This window comes from Lynx rufus, unplaced genomic scaffold, assembly GCF_022079265.1.
Source record: "Lynx rufus isolate CCGP_SWC_20201006 ecotype Redwood Valley unplaced genomic scaffold, mLynRuf1.p SCAF_3, whole genome shotgun sequence".
In the NCBI taxonomy this organism is placed as follows: domain Eukaryota; kingdom Metazoa; phylum Chordata; class Mammalia; order Carnivora; family Felidae; genus Lynx; species Lynx rufus.
Window position 1 is genome coordinate 75843724 of NW_025814845.1, and position 22742 is coordinate 75866465.

Sequence of the window (22742 nt, forward strand, 5' to 3'; positions counted from 1 at the left end):
CCCGCGTCGGGCTCTGGGCTGATGGCTCAGAGCCTGGAGCCTGTTTCCGATTCTGTGTCTCCCTCTCTCTCTGCCCCTCCCCCGTTCATGCTCTGTCTCTCTCTGTCCCAAAAATAAAAATAAACGTTGAAAAAAAAATTAAAAAAAAAAAATAAGAGAAAACATCAAATAGGCTAGCATATTATTTCTTTATAATACACGATTCAGGATAACTCTTTGGCTTTTAGGTTTTTATTTTAATTCCAGTTAGTTAACATACAGTGTTATGTTAGTTTCAGGTATAAAATATAGTGATTCTTTTCCTTTTCTTTCTTTTTTTTGGCTTTTTGAGTTTTTATTTTAATGATTCAGGATAATTTTTGTTAGAAGTTTGTATTTGCTATTAATATATACTTCATATATTATGTGAGTGAAAGACTTTCTCTTATTCTGCTCTGATTTTAAGTGATTCTAAAATGTTCTGTTTCTACATATGACATCTAATAATTATTTTATTCTCTGCCTTTTGTTAGGAACATAATAGGAATTCGGATTCCTGCTAAAAAGAATTTATATAAACCTAGAGATATTTTTAAACAGTGGATCTTTCTCTGTTAACAGTGTAACAGAATTTTGACTAACATGTGTTCATTTTTGTCTGTGTTTACATGTTTATTTTGAAGCATGATGTTTGTGTAATATCTTCATATAAATTAATTGTTTTAAATTTCATTATTTCCTTTTTGTTTTCTTCTCATCTTTTTTCTTTTCTCTTTCTTTTCTTTTTTTCTTTGCTTCATCTGTGTCTATTTTCCTTTATCCTGGGAACATCAATGTCTTATCTACTCTGTCACATCTTTTTTGTATGTATTACTCCTCCTTCAGTAACCCTGGCACCGTGTAAGTACCTAATCAGTGGTTCCTTTTTGTAATTTTCATCATTGTCTCTCTGTAACTTTCCATCCTGCTTTTAGTTTAATACTACCAGCAAACTTTATTAATGTCTTTTTGCAAGAATTTTCACATATGTTATAAGGAGCATAGGAAACATGTTTCTCCTGCTAGAGAACTTCATATAAATCAGTGGGTGTGTTTTCCACTTCTTCAGTGGAAAAAACTTAGTAAGCCGAAGCTTCAGGGAAATAAGTATTGTAGACAGTGTATGCTGGAGTTAGTGACCTCGTTTGGGCTTTCCTCGTTAATTTTTTTTTTTTTAATTTGAATGTAAACTTGCTAATTGTGAATATCTACATTTTGAAATAAATTATTTGCTCTTGATAGTTAAATTTATGTTCTATCCCAACTATATTTTAAAAAATAAAATCGAGATTACTCTTTCCTTTAATCATAGTTATCAGAGTGTAGAGTTTAGAAACTTCGTATCACTTAACACAAGGCCTTAAGCCGTGGTGAATATCAGAGTCTAAGGTGTACCATGCTTCCTGCAAGTATGTCATGGCTAAGAAGTGTTCTTAAGTGGTGTCATTTTATTATTCTTAGTGTACTTATTCTTAGCTTGACACTATTGTTTTGTATTTTTATAGACCAAATCTTTTGTAGAAAATAAAAGAGTTTTATACTGGAAACTGACACCACTTAAGAGTAAACTACATTCACTAACTAATTATAGAGAAGTTTAAACTGTAAGTTTCATAGCTAAACATAAAATTTTTCATGTAATTGCATGAGATAAATTGTTGTCTGTTTAGGAAATTATGTCTTCCAAATACAGTGTGTTTATGAAGTGCTCTTTGCCTATTCTAAATTTTAAATTCTGTTTTAAAAAGGATTAGGTTTTGTTTAAAACAAAGTAAACGTAAATTAGTAATTAGTAAAATATTAGATATTTCACTTACAGAATCTTAGAATTCTACCATAAACTATAAATGTTACTGATTTTATGTGTAAATATTATTGATTCTGTTTTTTTATGTAAGCGGATGACCCATAGTCTTAGAATATGCATTGCAAATGATGTTTTTACTAATCATGAAAGAAAACACATTATGTGATCGTTCCTATGCATTAGGTACTTTGGAAAGCACTTGACATACACTGTCTACTTATTCATTCCTCAAAACAACTCTTTAAGGATACAATCCCCCTTTCTCAGATGAGTAAAATTGAGATTTAGAGAAGTTAAATGACTTGCACAAAACACACACTAAGTGAAGAATGTAGTGCTTGAAACTATTATGTTTCTAAAGCCATTGTTCATATTAATCTTATCATGTTCTTCACCGGGCAGAAATTCCTTCAGTGTACTGAGACAGTTTTGATAGTGTGACTATTCAAATGACAACAGTCAAGTGGCGTTCTGACAGTACTGTGATTTTTGAGCAGTGAGTTACACCCAGCAGATGTTGCCACCCACATCTGACACTCTGAGCCCTTTCTCTTCTCAAATCTTAGTCTGCTAGTCGAGACTTGGGCTCCTTTTTCTCTCCTGAAATGATACTCATAGACTCCAAAGGTTTGCATTTGTCATATTTGGGGGCGGGGGGTGGGTAGAGGAAGAGGACGTAGTGTTCATTACCTTCAGTAGATCTTAGGTTAGGATGTTAATATATATTATAAATTCCTTAATATTTATGCATTGTTCATAGAAAAATGAATGTTCTTAACAAACTCAAAGTTCTTGAGCTCTGTAGTGTACAAAATCCCTTTCACATTTATTATTTCATTTAATGCTCAGAACAGTGCTACTCTGTGTGTGATATTCTTATCTGATAAAGGAAAAAAAATAAGCTCAGTGAGATTCACTTGTCCAGAATCACATATCTAAAAAAGTCACAGAGCCAAGATTTACATCTTGGTGTATTGATAAATATTTCATTGGTTTCTGATATACTACACTTCTTATTCTCTGCGCTGACCCCACACACAACTTTATTCAGGATGAGGGTTATCTGTACACAGGAATGAGAAAACTGTAGAAAGTAACAGTTCTGACCCTTTTCAAAATTGGAAATTTTGGAATTGCTGTCTTAGCCTGTACTAAACCATTCTTAGTTCCTGGGCCTGGTGAAGATTTTTCATTTAATTTTGTAAAAACCAATACATTTTGGCAACCTATTGATATTTAACGGTGGTTGTGAATGAATACAGTCCATATCTGTGTTTTGTTAGGCATAAGATAGATATAAGAACAATACAAGTAATTTCAAAAAATTTTTTAACTACTGTGGACTATTCAGTTCTCATTATTTTCCTTATTTTCTTATTCTTTTCCTTTTCTTTATGCATGGAATCTCTCTTCTGCTGCCTTCTTCTGTCAATTAAAAGGAAAACTCCACCTAAACGGTAACCCTTCTCTTGAATATTATGTTAACATGTGAATACCTTTTTTTTTTTTAACTAGTTAAAGATAAAGCAGGTCTACTCTAGTTTAGAAGGATGCTTTTTTAAGAAAATTGAGGCTGAGTGCCCTTGGAAAAGCATAAGATATAAAAAAGAACATTGATATTGAATGTATTAATTACAAATTATTTGGCAGAGGATATTTTATCCTTAACATAATTTAAAAGTGTTTAATTCTTTCTTTCCCTCTTAACCTTAGTCCACCAAGAAAACACATCGTGGAGCGCAATACGGAGTTTTATCACATACCGACTCACAGTGATGCCAGCAAGAAGAGACTGATGGAGGACACTGAAGACTGGCGTCCGAGGACTGGAACAACTCAGTCTCGCTCTTTCCGAATCCTCGCCCAAATCACTGGGACTGAACATCGTAAGTGAATACCTAGGGATTCTGATAGGTGAATGGTCTCTGCCATAGAGAATAGCATTTAGACAGATGGGCAATTATTGGAAAACAGTAATTTTCCTGAGGCAGTTTACACTTAAACTATGCCATGCATAATATGGGAGATGTAAATAAGAATCCAGCCCAGGAAGGTCACGGTGAAAAGTGTTGCAGTAGTAGCAGCAATGACTATAGTATAGCCAGTGACAGCATGATTGCGAATGTTTTTTAGTGGCTCTGTGCAACTTGACCATTTGGTATTGATGGGTACAGGTAATTGCTTAAATGATTTTTCAAGTTAAAAAAGTAAATTAATATTGGATGTTGCTTGTTATATTTCAGTGAAAGAATCGGAAACTGAAAATACAAAGAAGGCAAAGTAAGTTGTCCGTTTTTTTGGTAAATTGAATGCTTTCCTTTCCTGAATGGTCTCAATTTGTTTTTTCATAGTTTCAAGTGTAATGGTATGGCGTTTTGTGTTTGCAGCTAGAAGCTAAGCATTTAACTTCGGTGTCTTGTATGGGACTTAAATGTGGGACTTAGAAAACTTACGGATTTTTAAATTAGTAGATATTTCTGGATTTCATGTGTAAGGATAATTTCCTTTAGTATAGAAATAAGTGGGCAGAGGAGTATATTTGGGGATGCTTTGCTAACACTACAGATCTCTGTGAATGAGTTTTATGTGTTGTCTTGTAGTAATTTTATTTTGGGCATAAAAATGGATGTTTCCAGGAGGGCTCTATAGATTAATGTCTGCATTTATAAAAATGTTCTACTCTTAAAATCTTTGCTATTAAATAAAATAGCTATATGAAATTAAGCTTTTATAAAGCATGTTTTCTGCATGATGATCTAAGTGTAGAAACTTTTTCTTTCTCTTTCTTATGACTCTTCTATCACTTCTCTTCTTTTCTTTTCTTCTTTTATTTCCACAGGGAAAAGATACCCCTTCACGTCTTTAGTCCCAAATACACAAAATTACGTGACTGGCACCATGAAGTTTCAGCACGTGCTCTTAACGTACAGTGATTTATGAGTCTTGCCCCCTGCCCCAAGCAGCCAGCACATAACTTTTCATTCAGTTTTTCTTTTTTTCCAACCTCATAGCAAAATCTGTATTAAATTCGCCTTACAAAAAAAAAAAAAAAATAGAAACCTTTTCTATACTTTTCTAACCATTTCTTGCTGTTGTGAAAAAGAGGAAGATGAATTTGTTTTGTGCTAATCAGTAGCTCACAAATGTTAAACCAAGAGAGCAAATTAAGGGACTGGATCTGTTCGGTGGATTTCCATCAGTGTCCATTGTTACTAGGGTAGTGGCCTTGGAAAAGGAATTCTTTCTGTAAGTTGAATTTGGTTGGTTGTGTGAAGCAGAGACAGATGAGCAAATAACGTCCTTGTCTAATTTGGAAAATACTTCCTTTATGTTACTACATTTCCTAAGATTACTTTTAAATTCATTATTACATGATGTTCAACTTGGGTTGTAAATTACTCCTAAGCAAATGTGAGGAGATAAGAGAAAACAGAGAAGACTGTATTAGAATAGTTTGTTGTAGATTTGGGTATTTTTTTTTAAAGCAGGTACTCAGGATGGCTCCGAAGAGGAGGAGGCCCAAATTTGGCTCCTATTACAGGAAAGCAGAGAATTCTGCCCCTACTTGCAATGGGGAAATAGAGTGTTCTTTTGGTTTGGTTAGTTTCAAAAATCCTCCTTGTTACCAAAGGAAATATTTCTAAACTGGTGGATGTTTTTAGGGTATAAACAACTTCTAGGCATTAACTAGTAAGAAATAGAAAAGATAATTTTGCTTTGTTTTTAAATGAACATAAAATAAGTTATAAATGATTCTTTATGTGACATCAGAGAAGTATTTTACTGAGTGATAAATAAACAACTGTGTGTTCCTGCTGTTCCTAGGAAACTATGTTTTGGGCAATACATGCAAGCTAACATCTGACCAGAAATGCTTTCTGTTTTGTAATATAATGTATTATATATTAGTTATACATTCAATAATAAATGCATTTTGAAGTTTGGAAAAGTACTGTAATAAAGTTGCCTTTAACTTAGCTTTGTAATTGTTTTCTGTTTCCCTGAAGCTAGTAATCGTGTCATCTAAGACTTGTTACACTACCACTTACATAAAATAAATAATTCTCTTGACATTTCATTAGGAAAACATTTTTAATTTTGCAAGGCTGCTAAAATGAGTGTGGAATATGATAAAGCCCTGTATTTTTTTTTTTTTTGTATCTGAATTGTCATGTTACTTAACATAATGTCTTACATGAGTAACAAGAAGATTAGTTATAAGTAAGCTCTATACCCAATGTGGGACTTGAACTCACAACCCTGTTATCAAGAGTTGCATGCTGTATACCCATGGAGCCAGACAGGCACCCCCATTCAGGGCGTTTTTATTTTTCCAGGTTTTTGTTTTTTTGTTTTTTTGTTTTGCTTTGATATCATCATAGACTAGGTCAACTGCCTGATAATTTGGAGAAACTAACATTAATTTCAGTTAGTGATTACTATTTAAAATTTAGCACACCAAGTGTACTTAAAAATAATTCTAAGATTTACCTGTGCTCATTTCCATTGTACTTCATAATATGCTAAGGTGTCTTTCTTTTACTGTAGCAGTTCTTCTTCAGATACTGCTTGTGATTTTATGGTCCTGACATCAATCCATTATTACTATGTCTCTGGCCTCTGTGCGGAAATAGACCTTCTTAGACCAGGCTTTCTTATACCTAATACTTCTCATTCATCTCAAAAGATGATATTTGAAAGTAGGTGGAATCAAATTCTCATGAAAATAAATGGTGGAATAAACAAGGATTTCCCACCAGGAGCCAAATTTCCAACTACAGAGTTGAGAGAGAGAGCAACTAGATGAGAGTTTTAAGTAAATAAAAGAATTTCTTCCTAATAAAGACAGGAGAGCATGTATAGAACTTTATACCTTGAAATAAGTACAATTGGAAATAAGAATTTAATACCTTCCTAATTAAAAAAAAAAGTAATGTCTCATTGAAAGCACACACTTAGATAAGTGAAGGATCTGTATTTGAGTATGAGTGTGAGTGTTCAGTCAGGATCACAAAAGACATTCCATTTGACCCCATCAGAGGTTGAATTCCTGTGTTCAGTTAATCTTCTGGGACATCTTATATTCCTAGCTTAAAAGCTAGCCAAATATTGTAAAAGCTCCTTGCAAAAATATTATTGTAAGTCTGGTGACCTAATTTATAGCTTGTTTTTGTTTGTCTCTCTGATACAGAGTTTCTTTATCATAGGCTTGTTTTTAATGTACAATTTGAAAGTTAAGAATTTTCAACGTTTTTACAAGGTTTTACCAGTTATAAGATGGAATGTTACCCACAGAGTGAATATTTTTGTTCCCTTGAAAAATATATTGTTTGTGGAAACGGAAAAATACTCATTTTGCACATCATTATGCCCTTTTGGAAGACAGATAAAAATATTGTAGAGAGCTTATTTAATAAAAATTATGATATTAAGATAGAGAGTAGCCATCCCATCTTTTATTCAGATTTATTCAGAAATTTGGGTGAATTGATTTCCCCAAATGAAAAAGTTCATAATTGTCGCACTTCCGATGTGTATTTAAAATCATATAAATCACAAATATTCATTTATTGCCTGAGTTATTTCACACAAATAATTACTGAATACTTAAATGCCAGGCACTGATATGAACTAGGGATTAAATAATGAGTAACAGATAAATATATAAATAAAGTGATCTGAGATAATTGTGTTACTAAGATAAATTCGTATAAAGGAAATTTGGTTTAGGGAGGGATTACTTGGGTTGTGTGGATCTCTGAGGAGATGACGTTAATGCCATCACCTGAGAGAGGAAAAAGAGTCAGCCATGTGATGACTTGGGGTCACCGTTCAAGGCAGACGAAACGAGTGTGGAAACCCTGAGGCGAGCAGGAGAGTGGCAATTACACAGAACGGAAAGGACAGTGTAGCCAAAATGTGGTATGTGACCGGAAGCATGATATAAAAATGTCATACATATGCGTATAACCTACATTCTCCATACTGTCCACAGCATATGGAATGGGAGGTTGTCTTCTAACTACTTTCAAGACAGATTTAAAAATAAAGAACCAAGGTGGTATGTCAAAGGTTTATCAAAGCTAAATAAAGTACATTCACTTATTCGTGCTGCTCTCAGCATAGGTATCAATTTAATGCTTTTCCCATTAGACCCACCGAAGACTTACGAAAAGGAGGCATTATTATAGTATATGTTGGTAACATATTTGTAGGGAACAGCTATAAAACACACATAAAGGCACTAAAAAACAAAACTTCCAACATACAGAAATTAGACATATATCGGGGCACCTGGGTGGCTCAGTCAGTTAAGTGTCCAGCTCTTGGTTTCAGCTCAAGTCATGATCTTGGAGTTTGTGAGATTGAGCTCCGCATCAGGCTCTGTGCTGTTAGCACAGATTGGGATTCTCTCTCTGTCTGTCTGTCTGCCTCTCCCCTGCTTGCTTGTGCGCACACTCTCTCTCTCTCTCAAAAATAACCTTTAATGGGGCGCCTGGGTGGCTCAGTCGGTTGAGCATCCGACTTCGGCTCAGGTCACGATCTCAGGGTCTGTGAATTCGAGCCCCGCATCGGGCTCTGGGCTGATGGCTCAGAGCCTGGAGCCTGCTTCCAGTTCTGTGTCTCTCTCTCTCTCTGCCCCTCCCCTGTTCATGCTCTGTCTCTCTCTGTCTCAAAAATAAATAAAAAACGTTAAAAAATTTTTGAAAAAAAAATAACCTTAAAAAAAAAGAAAGAAATTAGACATGTAATACTTTATTCATAGTTTAGTGATGAATTTGACAGTTTAGTTCTGTCTATAAAACTTACCAAGAATTGTTTGAACTCATTCCTTTTTGTTTACCTGTTCAAGAAAATTACTTAAACCAAGTAATTCCTTGCTCATTCTTTCCAAAATAGACGTCAGTACTCCAGGATAGTAGGAAGCAAGGAATGATAAATTCTGAATCTGAGACTCCCGATTTGTAACTCACTAGTTTCTACCCCTGAGTTTCCACTTCAAAATAGGAAGTTCGAGTCAGTGGTGGACTCTATGAAGCCTTTCCAGATACTGCTTCAGTAGAGGACTTGATAACCGCTGCTGCTGCTGCTGCTGCTGTGTGTGTGTGTGTGTGTGTGTGTGTGTGTGTGTGTGTGTGTCTCTGTGTGTGTCCGTGTGTGTGTGTGTAGGGGGCAGATAGCCTTCATTCATCAGCCCCTTCACATGTCACCTCAGCTGCAGATGCCCCTTTGTCCAAAGCCACAGCTTCATGAGCTGCATACATGCAGTGAGCTGCCTGGAAGGAATGGGGGAGTGAAAAGCCTGGTCGCAGGTAGGGACAACCTGGAAGGGTCATTCTAGATTGTAAATCCCAATTTGGACCCGACTTGCATGGGTTCTTCTCACTTCTTATTCTCATCTTCCCTTCATTCTTTTTGTCTTTGTTGCTTCTAATCCCTTGAATTTTCAACCCGGATCACAAACAGCGTTTAGGGAAATCATTAAAGTGAAAGATCAGCTTAGGGCAGCCTGCAAGGTGTATGGAAATCAAAAAGAGATACATTGGGGCGACTGGGTGGCTCAGTCGGTTAAGTGTCTGACTCAATTTCAGCTCAAGTCATGATCTCAGGGTTCATGGAATCGAGGCCCACATCGGGCTCTCTGCACTGACAACACGGAGCCTGCTTGGGACTCTCTCTCTCTCTCTCTGCATGCAGCTTGTGCATGCTCTCTCTCAAAATAAATAAACAACAACAAAAAAAAAACAGGGTAAAGTTCTTTGCCTTGAGTGAAGGATGTTTATTTGGTGATTAACATCAGAAGCATTCTGGAAATAATGAATAGGTGAGGCTGTTTAGAAGTCAAATATAGTCAAGGCTATATGAATCAATGAAAAGCTTCAAAGTAGAAAGTTAGGATGAACTCTGAGTAAATGTAATAAACTCTTGTAACTGGCAAGCGACACTTAATAAAATAACAATTTTGTATGTTATAATTTTTCATGTGTAACATTTTAGAATAAAATATATTAGGCATTTAATAATCAATTACTTAATACATTTTATTTGAATACCTCTGCTCTTTTCTTCACACCCTTAAAAGTTTACCTTCTGTTTTCTCCTGAGAGAGATATTCCTGCTGAGTTGCCTTTGGGAACGTGTAGGGGGATAGTACAGATCTTCCAAGATCAGGAGGATGCTAGTGGGGGACTGTGTAATGCTCTGAATAATTTCACCGAATGAAGTGTGGTCCTTCCCCAAATGCCTGTGGTGTGCCAGTGAGAATGACCGGGCTGAGGGCAATTCCTCTCTCTCCCAAGATTTTCTTATTCCTTCCTATAATTCCAGCCACACAAACTCACCCACAGTGTACCACCTCCACTCTCCATAGTGACAGTAATCTTCTTTCTGAAGTAATATACTCTTTAATTTCTACCACTCCGTTCCTAATTTGTATTACGGGTATTTGTCTGTGTGTCATAAATCTTCAGCTAGACTACGAGCTCTTTGAAGACAAGAGTCTTAGTATAATAATAAAAATTGGAAGGAAAAGTCATTCCGGTAGGCATGGTATATCTTTCTGGATGTAACTGTGACTGTGTAAGTAAGATCTATACATTCAATATATAAATAGATATTTAACATAAATGTATATATAAATATAAATATATAAGTATACAAATACAGAAAATATACATATGCAATTTGAAAGTAGGTGTTAGGATTGTAAGATTCATGTCTGGCAAATTAATTCTTAAGTTAGAAATATACTGGATTAGCTCAGGCTGCCACAACAAGATAGCACAGAGTAGGTAACTTAAATGACAGAAATTTATTTTCTAACAATTTTAGAAATTAGAAGTCCAAGACGAAGGTGCCACCAGGGTAGATTTCTGGTGAGGCTCTTCTATCTGGCTTGCAGGTGACCACCTTCTCACTGTGTCCTCACATGGCCTTTTTTCTGTGGACACACAGACAGCGAGCTCTGGTGTCTCCTCTTTCTATAATGATACTAGTCTTCTCAGATTAGGACCCCACTGTTAAGACCTCCTTTAACCTTAAGTACCTTCTTAAAGGCCCTGTATCAAACTACTGTCACAGTGGAGGGTTTGGGCTTCAACATACGAATTTGGGAGGGGGGGGAAACAATTCAGTCCATAATACATACCAGCTGCATTTCTATACTAATACTGATTTGACAGATTAGCATCTTAAAAAAAAGGTTATTCTTAAGTAGGGTCACTGACTTGGATGTGGTTTGAAGGATTGTTGTTATCTCTGTTGTAGTGTCTCTTTTTCTGTTTTGGGTAACAGCTGTTTGTCTCCATGCCCTGTATACCTACCTGGACTATAAGCTCTTTGAACACAAGAGTTATAGTGTCCCCACCATATTTGGCACAAGTTAGCACTAACGAATGGTTCCTAACATAAATGCATATTCTCCAATTTCCTAATTCTTGAATTTTAGGGAAATCGTTAACAGCGTGGTGTACATAACTTTTAACTGAATATAAATCAGATTTTTATAAAAAATCAAGACATTAATATCTGTATTGTAGGTAAAGTGGAATCAAAACTAAATTGCTTGAAAGAATTCTACCTTGGGCAGTCTGATTGGCAAGAGTTGATGCTTTCCCCTGGCGTTATCTGTTTGATAAATGTTGTGGAAGGTACTTTTTAAAATTAAATGAACATTTGTTTCTTAATCCCTCTTCCTTTGTGTTTTTGATCTGTTTCAGCATGAACAGTTCAGTGACTCCTGTGATAAGACAATACATGACTCATTTTAGAAATGCATATATGAAATGCTTAGTCATATGACTGGAAAAACCAATAGACAGAATTTTATCATTCCTAAGGAAATGAAGAACTTTGAAGTTGAGAGTCTAGTCTACAACATCAACTGAAAAGAAGCAGCAGCTCTATTATTAGCAACATATTAATAAGTGGAAAACTCTTAATAATATGTGGCTTACCATAGTAGAGAATTATGGGAGGCCATAGAAAATTTCATTGGAAGATAACTTTAAAAAACATATATACCTAAAATACATCATTGTGTCAGGCACCATACAGTTTATCTTAAGTTAAAGGGTGATTTTCTTGATCCCCCCATTTTTTTGGTTTCTACTATATAGTAAAATATTTATCTAATAAGTAGTTTTAAGATGTTCATGCTTATATAGGTCTATAAAAAGAAATAAAAAATAGCATTTTAGTTAGCAGAAAGATGTATAAAATTATCATGATCAACACATACTTTTACCATTCTTTTATCTCCCTTGCTTAAGTGATGGTAGGTTCTGATTTTTCATATATTATGGTTAAGAATAATGTGTGATATAGATTTCTAATTTTCAGAGACTCAGAAGGAGGGAGGAGTAACTGCCTCTCCCTTTGGAAGGAAAATAGTCCAAACTCCAGTCACTGGTTACATTTCACAAAGCTGAAACAGTACTAGGGGGAGAATCCTGTTATGTGTAAGCTGTCCCATAGCACTAAGTCATATCCGTATGCTTTCTAGCTAAAGGTCATCAGAACAGATATTAAGTTACTTCTTGGATAGAAACCTATCTTTGTACATTCGTTGAAAATATAGCAAAAAAATTCATAATTATTTCCAAACATACTCTTTTTACAGCAGCTTTTTAAAAAATTTTAGTTTGTGCACAGATGTTCTTATAACCCACATAAACTAGATTAGTGAAGAAACACAGTTTGCTGACCTGAGCCTTGTCTTCCTTCAGTTGCTCTTTCACAAATATACTGGACTCCTGTAACATATCCTCCCCCCCTCCCCAAGGTTTATTCATTTTTGAGAGAGAGAGAGAGTGCGAGCAGAGGAGGGGTAGAGTGAGAGGGAGAGAGAGAGAATCCCAGGCAGGTTCCTCACTGTCATCATAGAGGCTCATGCGGGGCTCCAACCCACAGACCCTGACATCATGACCTGAGCCGAAAGAAACCAAGGGTCAGATGCTTAACTGACTGAACCACCCAGGCACCTCTGTTACATATCCTTTTTAAGACACATGTCATTTCAGTAAATTATCTAATACTATTATTCTTCATAACCTATGCAAAGAAATCAGGAATCATTCCCTAGTTCTCATATTCCCACATATTTTTATGAAGTGTAAGAATTAACAGGTGGATTTGCTCAAAAATACACAACGCAGAGGCTTCCACAACAGAGTCTAATTTTAGAAAATAAAAATAATAACAGCCAGATAAAATCTTTTAGCTGAGACCATCATATACATTACTGCAAAGTATGTTCATCAACCTAGAAAATAGTCCATAGGTTTAAAAAAATGAGTATATAGCCAAACACTAATTTTTGTCTATTGCAGAATATGGAACATTTGTAATTTCTCTCTTCATTTTCTACTGGTGGATTATACTGTCCTATGCAAATGCTGGTTTGGTGACTGCTGTATAATGTAAAGGTCGCCACCTATTGAATATAAGTAATTACTACACTTCAGTTCCTTGTGAGACTGGTACTCTAAGATCACTGAAGCAAGAAACAATAGTTTCTGTCTACTCTATGTATTTTCACACACAAATTGTTCATTTCTCTGTTTAATTATGGAAATACTTGTGTACGTTTTCCAAAATAATTTGGGAAGACTACCACTTATAAAGTTTTTAAAGAAATAAAAATCAGTATTTGTAATACACAAAAATTCTTTCATAGTCCATATGTTCGTTGTTGAAAGATATAAACGAGCAAACAAAAATCATCCAAATCCAGAGGTAAATACTGAAAAAGTTGTGGTTTATTTACACTCTGGATAGAATTGAATGCATTAAGTTCCTTAGAAGTTTTATCAGCCCACCAGTACTTCTCTAACAATGCTATTTGGATAAATCTTTCTGCTTCACTTTTAGAGAAGGAGATTATACAACAAAATTATTTTATTGAATTAAACTCAAAAGTAAAAGGAACGTAACTTCTCGACTAAAAGTCAGTACTATTGAAGGCTCCTCCTGCAGTTTACTTTTTAATTTCAAAAAATGTCACAACTTAAATTAATTTGATACTTTGATAATAGGCTGTCTTCATCCATGATGGAAGGCTTAATTGTCTCTCCTTGGTCGCTATTCAATTTTACATATTTTAGTCATGTTGCAAGATCCAGAAGACCACAATTTTCTATCCTTATGTGAAGTTGTATTTTTTATGATAGTATGATTTTATAAAAGAAAATTGAAATACTGTATAACATAATGTATAAAACATAGGTACGGATATTTAGACGTCTTAATTTTCCATTTCTTAGTCAAATTAAAGAACTCTGATTTCAAATTAAATCTTAAAAGCGGTCTCAACTATGTCTCTCCTTTCATTTTTCTCTATGACCACGAACAGGTGTATGTTGAATCCTGCTGCTTGGCCAACTTTGTGATAGGTATTCATCTTCCAGTCACAATTAATTACTCATGAAGAGTCTGCATTTATTTCTTTGAATAGAGCGTGTTAAAACTAGGATGAAATCTGTGCAATTTTTTGAGTTAGAAGTACATGTTTATCTTTTCATGTACTTTATTCTTTTTCCCCAATATCCTAGTAATTCATAAGAAAAAACTGTTGACAGGGGTGCTTGGATGGTTCAGTCAGTTAAGCGTCTGACTTCGGCTCAGGTCATGATCTTGTGGTTCACGAGTTCAAGCTCCTCATTGGGCTCTGTGCTGACAGCTCAGAACCTGGAGCCTGCTTCATATTCTGTATCTCCCTCTCTCATTGCCCTTCCCCCACTCACGTTCTGTCTCTCTGTCTCTCTCAAAAATAAATGAACATTAAAAAATTTTTTAAAACATTAAAAACATTTAGAACATTAAAAAAATTTTTGAGAATGAGTTTCTGAAATATTAATGAGAAGTAAAGCTTTTATTTTTTTATTAAATGTTTTTATTTATTTACTTTGAGATAGAGAGAAAATAAGTGGGGCAGAGGCAGAGAGAGAGAGAGAGAGGGAATCCCAAGCATGCTCTGTGGTGTCAGCTGGCACAGAACCTGACGAGGGGCTCAGTTTCATGAACCATGAAACCAAGACTTGAGCCTCAAGAGCCAGACACTTAACTGACTGAACTACCCAGGTGCCATGAGAAGTAACGCTTTTAAACAGACTTGCCACGAAGTTATCCTTTGTTTACCGCAATGGAATCTAAGGTTTCTTATGAAAATCGGTAAATCTATTAGCAGAGATAGTGAAACAGTACCTCATGCATGTTAAGAAAATGTACATTCACACACACAAATACCATTTAAATATAAATACAGTATAAATAGAAGTAGAAATAAATTATTTAAATATAAATTTAAAACAGCCAGACATTAATTCAAGAGATAAAAAAGTGATGTTTTCTAGGGTTTCTGTAAATTAACAAATGCCCATTGTCAAAAGATACAAACAAGCAAACAAAAATCAGAGATAAATACTGAAAAAAAGTTTAGGTTTATTTACATTCCGGAGGGAATTAAAGTTTCAGGTAGTAAGGGATTCTAGAGGCATATGGGTAGTTCAGTTGGTTGAGCGTCCAACTCTTGATTTCTGCTCAGGTCATGATCTTATGGTTCGTGAGTTCGAGCCCCATGTTGGGCTCTGCACTGACAACACGGAGCCTGCTTGGAATTCTCTCTCTCTTCTCTCTCCCCCTCCCCTGCTTTCTCTTTCTGTCTCTCAAAATAAATAACTTTAAAAAAAAAGAAAGGGATTCTAGGTGAGCTCTTGGTAGTCTTGTTTTTCTCAAGTATTTATCACTCAAGTATTGAAACAACTTACAGATGAGATTTGCTGAGTAATGCTGTATGCATAAAAATAAGTCCTGGAGAGTAGGAAAGAAAATAGAAGACTTGAACAGGTAAATGTAGTACTGATTTTCAAAAAAGAAAAAAACTTCAGAACTGTAAACTAGTTTGAACTTGAGGTCACGTGGAAAAAAATCTGGGAGGCTTTTTTTTTTAGATTCTCAAGATTCCTCACTTACGTACAATACCCAGTGCTTATCCCAACAAGTACCCTTCTCAATGCCCATCATCCCTATTCCCCACCCCCATCAACCTCTGTTCTTGTTTTTAAGAGTCTCTTATGGTTTGTCTCCCTCTCTGTTTGTACCTTATTTTTCCTTCCCTTCCCCTGTGGTCATTTGTTAAAATGACCCAAATCCCATATGCGTGAAATCATAGGGTATCTGTCTTTCCCTGACTGACTTACTTCACTTAGCATAATAACCACGTTGTTGCAAATGGCAAGATTTCATTCTTTTTCATTGCTGAGTAGCTTTCCATTGTGTATATATACCACCTCATCTTTATCCATTCATCAGTGGATAGATATTTGGACCTTTGCATAATCTGGCTATTGTTGATAGCGCTGCTATAAACATTGAGGTGCATGTGCCACTTTGGATCAGTAGAACTCCGGTGTCCTTTGGATAAATTCCTAGTAGTGCAATTGCCTGGTCATAGGGTAAATTCTATTTTTAATTTTTTGAGGAAACTCCATACTGTTTTTCCAGAGTGGCTGCACCAGTTTGCATTTCCACCAACAGTGCAAGAGGGTTCCTCTTTCTTCACATCCTTACCAACATCTGTTGTTTCCTGAGTTGTTAATTTTAGGCACTATGACCACTGTGAGGTGGTATCTCAATGTGGTTTTGATTTGTATTTCCCTGATGATGAAGATGTTGAGCATCTTTTCATGTGTCTGTCTGGCAGCTGGATGTCGTCTTTGGAAAAGTGTCTATTCACGTCCTCTGCCCATTTCTTCACTGGATTATTTGTTTTTTGTGTGTTGAGTTTGTTCTTTATAGATTTTTAATACTAACCCTTTATCCAATATGTCGTTTGCAAATATCTTCTCCCATTCTGTCGGTTCCCTTTTAGTTTTGTTAATTGTTTCCTTTGCTGTGCAGAAGTTTTTTATTTCAATGAGGTCCCAATAGTTCTTTTTTTTTTTTTAATGTTAATTTATTTTTGAGAGAGACAGAGAGAGTGAGTGGGGGAGGGACAGAGAGAGGGAGACACAGAATCTTAAGCAGGCTCCAGGCTCTGAGCTGTCAGCACAGAGCCCAAGACAGGGCTTGAACCCATGAACTGTGAGATCATGACCTGAGCTGAAGTCAGATACTCAACCAACTGAGCCACCCAGATGTTCCCCAGTAGTTCATTTTTGCTTTTGTTTCCCTTGCCTTCAGATTTGTGTTGAGTTACAAGCTGCTGCAGCCGAGGTCAGAGAGGTTGCTGCCTTTTTCTCCTGTAGGATTTTGATGGTTTCCTGTCTCACAGTTAGTCTTTCATCCATTTTGAATTTATTTTTGTGTATGCTGTAAGAAAAGTGGTCCAGTTTCATTCTTCTGCATGTTGCTGTCCAGTTCTCCCAGGACCATTTGCAAAAGAGACTTTTTTCCCATCGGATGTTCTTTTCTGCTTTGTCAGAGATTAGTTCGCCATATATTTTTGGGTCCATTTCTGGGTTCTCTGTTCTATTCCATTGGTCTATGTGTCTGTTTTTGTGCCAGTACCATACTGCCTTGATGATTGTAGCTTTGTGATATAGGCTAAAGTCCGGGATTGTGATGCCTCCAACTTTGATTTTCTTTTTCAACATACTTTGGCCATTCAGGGTCTTTTCTTCTAGCTCTGGGAAGAATGCTGGTGCTATTTTGATTAGGATTGCATTGAATGTGTAGATTGCTTTGGGTAGTATCAACATTTTAACATTATTTGTCCCTCTGATCCATGAGCATGGAATGTTTTTCCATTTCTTTGTGTCTTCTTCAATTTCTTTCATAAGCTTTCTATAGTTTTCAGCGTTCAGATCTTTTACCTCTTTGGTTAGGTTTATTCCTAGGTATTTTATGGTTCTTGATGCAATTGTAAATGGGATTGATTCCTTGATACCTCTTTCTGCTGCTTCATTATTTGGTGTATAGAAATGCAACCAATTTCTGTGCATTGATTTTTTTATCCTGCGACTTTGCTAAAGTCGGGCTAAGTCGGGCAGTTTTTTGGTGGAGTCTTTCAGGTTTTCCATGTACAGTATCATGTCCTGTGTGAAGAGTGAAAGTTTGACTTCTTTGCTAATTTGGGTGCCTTTTATTTTGTTTTGTTGTCTAATTGCTGAGGCTAGGACTTCCAATAGTATGTTAAACAGCAGTGGTGAGAGTGGAGATCCCTGTAGTGTTCCTGATCTGAGGGAGAAAGCTCTCAGTTTTCCCCCATTGAGGGTGATTATTAGTTGTGCTCTTTCATATATGGCTTTTATGACGTTAACATATGTTCCTTCTATCCCGACTTTCTTTAGAGTTTTTATTAAGAAAGGATGCTGTATTTTGTCAAATGCTTTTTCTGCATTTATTGACAGGATCATATGGTTCTTATCCTTTCTTCTATTAGTGTGATGTATCACCTTGATTGATTTGCAAATAATGAGCCAGCCCTATAGCTCAGCAATGAATTCCACTTGATCATGGTGAATAATTCTTTTAATATACTGTTGAATTCAATTTGCTAGTATCTTCTTGAGAATTTTACATCCATGTTCACCAGGAATAATGGCCTGTAATTCTCCTTTTTAGTGGGGTCTTTGTCTGGTTTGGGAATCAAGGTAACGCTGGCTTTATAGAATGAGTCTGGAAGCTTTCCTTCTGTTTCTGTTTTTGGAACAGAAGAATAGGTATTAACTATTAAATGTCTGGTAGAATTCCCCTGGGAAGGCATCTGGCCCAGGACTCTTATTTGCCAGGAGATATTTGATGACCAATTCAATTTCTTCACTGGTTATATGTCTGTTCAAATTTTCTATTTCTTCCTGTTAGAGTTTTGGTAGTGTGTCTAGGAATTTGTCCATTTCTTCCAGATTGTCCAGTTTGTTGACATATTATTTTTCATAGTATTCTCAAATAATTGCATTTCTGTAGTGTTTGTTGTGATCTCTCCTCTTTCATTCTTCATACCTATTTGGGTTCTCTCTCTTTTCTTTTTGAGCAGTCTGGCTAGAGGTTTATGAATTTTGTTTATTCTTTAAAAAAACCAGCTCTTAGATTTATTAATGTGTTCTTTTTTTTTGATTCTATATTATTTATTTCTGCTCTAGTCTGTATTATTTCTCTTTTTCTGCTGGATTTGGGCTTTCTTTGCTGCTGCCTTTATAGCTCCTTTAGGTGCAAGATTAGGATGTGTATTTGGGACCTTTCTTGCTTCTTGAGATAGACCTGAATTGCAATGTGTTTTCCTCTTAGGACTTCCTTTGCTGCATCCCAAACGGTTTGGACTGTCGTGTATTCATTTTCATTTGCTTCTATATATTTTTTAATTTCTTCTTTAATTTTCTCGTTGACCTGTTCATTCTTTAGTAGGATGTTCTTTTACCTCCATGTATTTGGGGGCTTTCCAAATTTTTTCTTGTGGTTGATTTCAAGTTCCGTAGCATTGTGATCTGAAAATATGCATGGTATGATCTCGATCTCTTGTACTTGTTGAAGGCTGATTTGTGACCCAGTATGTGATCTATTTTGGAGAATGTTCCATGTGTACTCGAGAAGAATGTGTATTCTGCTGCTTTTGGATGAAAAGTTCTGAATATATCTGTTAAGTCCATCTGGTCCAATGGGTCTTTCAGAGCCATTGTTTCCTTACTGATTTTCTACCTAGAGGATCTGTCCATTGCTATAAGTAGAATATTAAAGTCCCCTACAATCATGGTACAATTATCTGTACATTCGTTTATGTTTGTTATTAATGATTTATATATTTGGGTGTTACATGTTGTGGGTGTAAACATTTACAATTGTTAGCTCTTCCTTTTTTTTAATGTTTTATTTATTTCTGAGAGCAAGAGCGACAGAGTACGAGTGGGGGAGGGGCAGAGAGAGAGGGAGACCTAGAATCCAAAACAGGCTCCAGGCTCTGAGCTGTCAGTGCAGAGCCTGACATGGGGCTCGAACTCACAGACTGTGGGATCATGACCTGAGCCGAAGTCAGATGCTTAACCGAATGAGCTAGCCAGGTGCCCCAATTGTTAGCTCTTCTTGATGCATAGATCTCTCAATCATGATATAATGCCTTTCTTCGTCTTTTGTTACAGTCTTTGTTTTAAAATCTAATTTGTCTGATACAAGTATGGCTACTCTGGCTTTCTTTTGCCATCCGGTAGCATGATAGATGGTTCCCCATCCCCTCACTTTCAATCTGCAGGTGTCCTCAGGTATAAAATGAGTCTCTTGTAGGCAGCATATAGATGGATCTTGTTTTTTTATCCATTCTGATACCCTGTGTCTGTTGAGTGGAGCATTTAGTCCATTTACATTCAGAGTGATTATTCTAAGATACGGATTTAGTGTCATTGTGTTGTCTGTAGGTTTTGTTCTTGTGTTAGTCTCTGGTCCTTTGTAGTCTTTGCAGCATTCCACACACAGAGACCCCCTTAGGATATCTTGCAGGGCTGCTTTAGTGGTCATGAACTGTGTTAGTTTTTGTTGGCCTGAGAAAGTCTTTATCTCTCCTTATATTCTGAACGACAGCTTTGCTGCATATTTTTCCTGTTCAGCACATTGAATATTTCCTGCCATTCCCTTCTGGCCTGCCAAGTTTCAGGAAAAGTGTCTGCTACTACCTTTATATGTCTACCCTTGTAGGTTAAGGGCTGTTTGTCCCAACTGCTTTCAGAATTCTCTCCCTATCTTTGTAGTGTGCCAGTTTCACTATGATATGTTGTGGTGTTGACCTGTTTTTGTTGATTTTGAAGGGAATTCTCTGTGCCTCTTGGACTTGGACACCTGGTTCCTTCCCCAGATTAGGGAAGTTCTCAGCTATAATTTTTTCAAATAAACCTTCTGCCCCTTTCTCTCTCTTCTTCTTCTAGAACTCCTGTGATATGGATATTGTTTTGTTTTATTGTATCACTTAGGTCCGTAATGCTCCCCTTGTGATCTAGTAATTTCCTTTCGCTCTTTTTTTCAGCTTCATCATTTCCCATAATCTTATCTTCTGTTTCACCTATTTCGCTTCTCTGGTTCTTTCATCCTTGCTGTCACTGCATCTAGTTTATTTTGCATCTCATTTATAGCATTTCTTAATTCGTCGTGACTATTTCTTAGGTCTTTGATCTCTGCAGCAACAGATCCTCTGTTGTCTTCTGTGCTTTTTTCAAGCCCAGCTATTAGTTTTATGACTGTTATTCCGAAATCTTGTTCAGGTATATTGTGTGTGTTTCTTTTGAGCAATTCTCTGGCTGTCATTTTTTTCCTGGAATTTCTTCTGAGGAGAATTCTTCCATTTCATCATTTTGGCTGGGTTTCTGTCTTTTACATGTTTTAATAGCTTGTTATGTGTCCTGCACCTAAGAACACTCCTATATTAAAGAGGGCCTGGCTCTTCAGGAAGCGTTTTTGGAGTGTGTTGTGTGCACTCTGTTGTTGTGTATATGACTGCTCTATCCCACTGGTCATTCTTGTACAGAGCTTCTCCTTACTCGTAGTGGTGGATTGTTTATGCCTTCCACACCAGGTGTGCTTTGATTTGTTTGTTGAAGTAACCCAGGAAAAAAGGAAAAGGCAGGGAACCTGATCCCCTACAAAGAGAGAAATGAAAGGGACAAAAACAAAAACAAAAAGACGAAGCAGAGGATCAAAGGAACTATGTGTCTTAATCCAGAGAGAGAGAAAGGAAAATAAAGAAGAAAGAGATATAGAAAAGGTGTAAAAATAATAGAGTGAAAACGCCTGATTAAACAAAGAAACAAAGCAGAGATAGAAAGAACATAAATACGCACATATAATTAGAATTGACCAAAACTCAAATCAGAAACCATGAGCCTGATTCCAAAGGAAAAAATGAAGAGGGTAGAAAGAAAAAGAGGAGAAAAGGGAAGGAAAGAAAGGAAAACAAAAGAACAGCAGACTAACCTACAAAACTGCAGGACAGCTGTCTGTTGGTGCCTGGGACTGTGCTGGTCTGGAAGAGAGGCCTTTGGGTCACTCAGTGTCAATCCCGCTCCAGTAGATAAGCAGTTACCGGGCACGGAGGGGTGGGGTTGGTGTAATCAGGTCCCGCCCCCACTGGGGGCTGCTGTCCTGTTCCCTGAAGTGCCACCATGTTGGTGATGGGGGGAAAAATGGCAACACCCCCGTCTCTCCTCCCCAGACCAGGTGTCTCAAACCACACTCTTCTGGCAGCCCTCACAGAGCAGCACAGGCGGCTGGCTTGCCCTGCTTCACAGTCTCCCCCGCATCTTGTAGGCACTCGGCTGGGATTCAAACAACAATGTCTTAAAGAATCGCACACCACCGGGACCCAGTTCTGGAGTAGCGCCATTCCACCCTGCTGATATCGCTGGTGCCTGCAGGGTCTTCTGCCCTTGGTGTGGGCAATAAACCCTCTTCCCACAGTACTTGAGGGAAGGGACTGTTCTCTCCCAGTGCTCCCCTGAGATCACTACAGCACCCCAGGGGCTGGCTTCCAGGTGCTGGCTCCCCTCCCCCACAGGCGCACGCACATGGCAGTCAGGCGCTTTTGAAAACTCCCCATCTTTGGCTCCTAAGGCTGTTTGCAAAGTAGAGACTGCAACTCTCTGTATTTCTCATTCCCCATTCCATGGTCTGGAGAAGTTCTTCCCTTGGCCTAACTCAATACCATGACCCACAGCTTCTCCTTCTCTCCCTTTTATCTCTCCACAGAAGAGGATCCCTCCCCTCTGTGCCTGTGCCGTTTTATCTCCCCAATTCGCATACATGCACCTCTGTGCCACCAAGCCATCTCCCTCCACAGATAGATTTCCTGGGGTTCCAAGCTGACCTCAATACAGCCAGGTTTGAGGGACTAGGGAAATCCCATTCCCCATACCTCTTCACCATCTTAACTCCTCCTGTCCTAGGAGACATTTGTAAAGCCTTGCTAGTGAGCTCTCAGAAAAGGACAGAATTGCCAACACCC

The 22742-nt window shown here is 37.0% G+C and overlaps 1 protein-coding gene across 3 annotated transcripts in view; it reads left to right on the forward strand.

The window, feature by feature from the left end:
- The window catches only part of PDLIM5 (PDZ and LIM domain 5), a 222589-nt gene that overhangs the window by 129828 nt on the left and 70019 nt on the right, over nt 1-22742 (forward strand). For 2 of the 3 annotated variants that reach the window (XM_047090985.1, XM_047090986.1), the window contains 2 exons: nt 3539-3711; nt 4069-4105. In XM_047090985.1, the coding sequence (XP_046946941.1) occupies nt 3539-3711; nt 4069-4105 (210 nt within the window). Of the gene's footprint in view, nt 1-3538; nt 3712-4068; nt 4106-4664; nt 5831-22742 lie in introns of those variants that run through there. The other variant, XM_047090987.1, reaches the window with a different exon arrangement.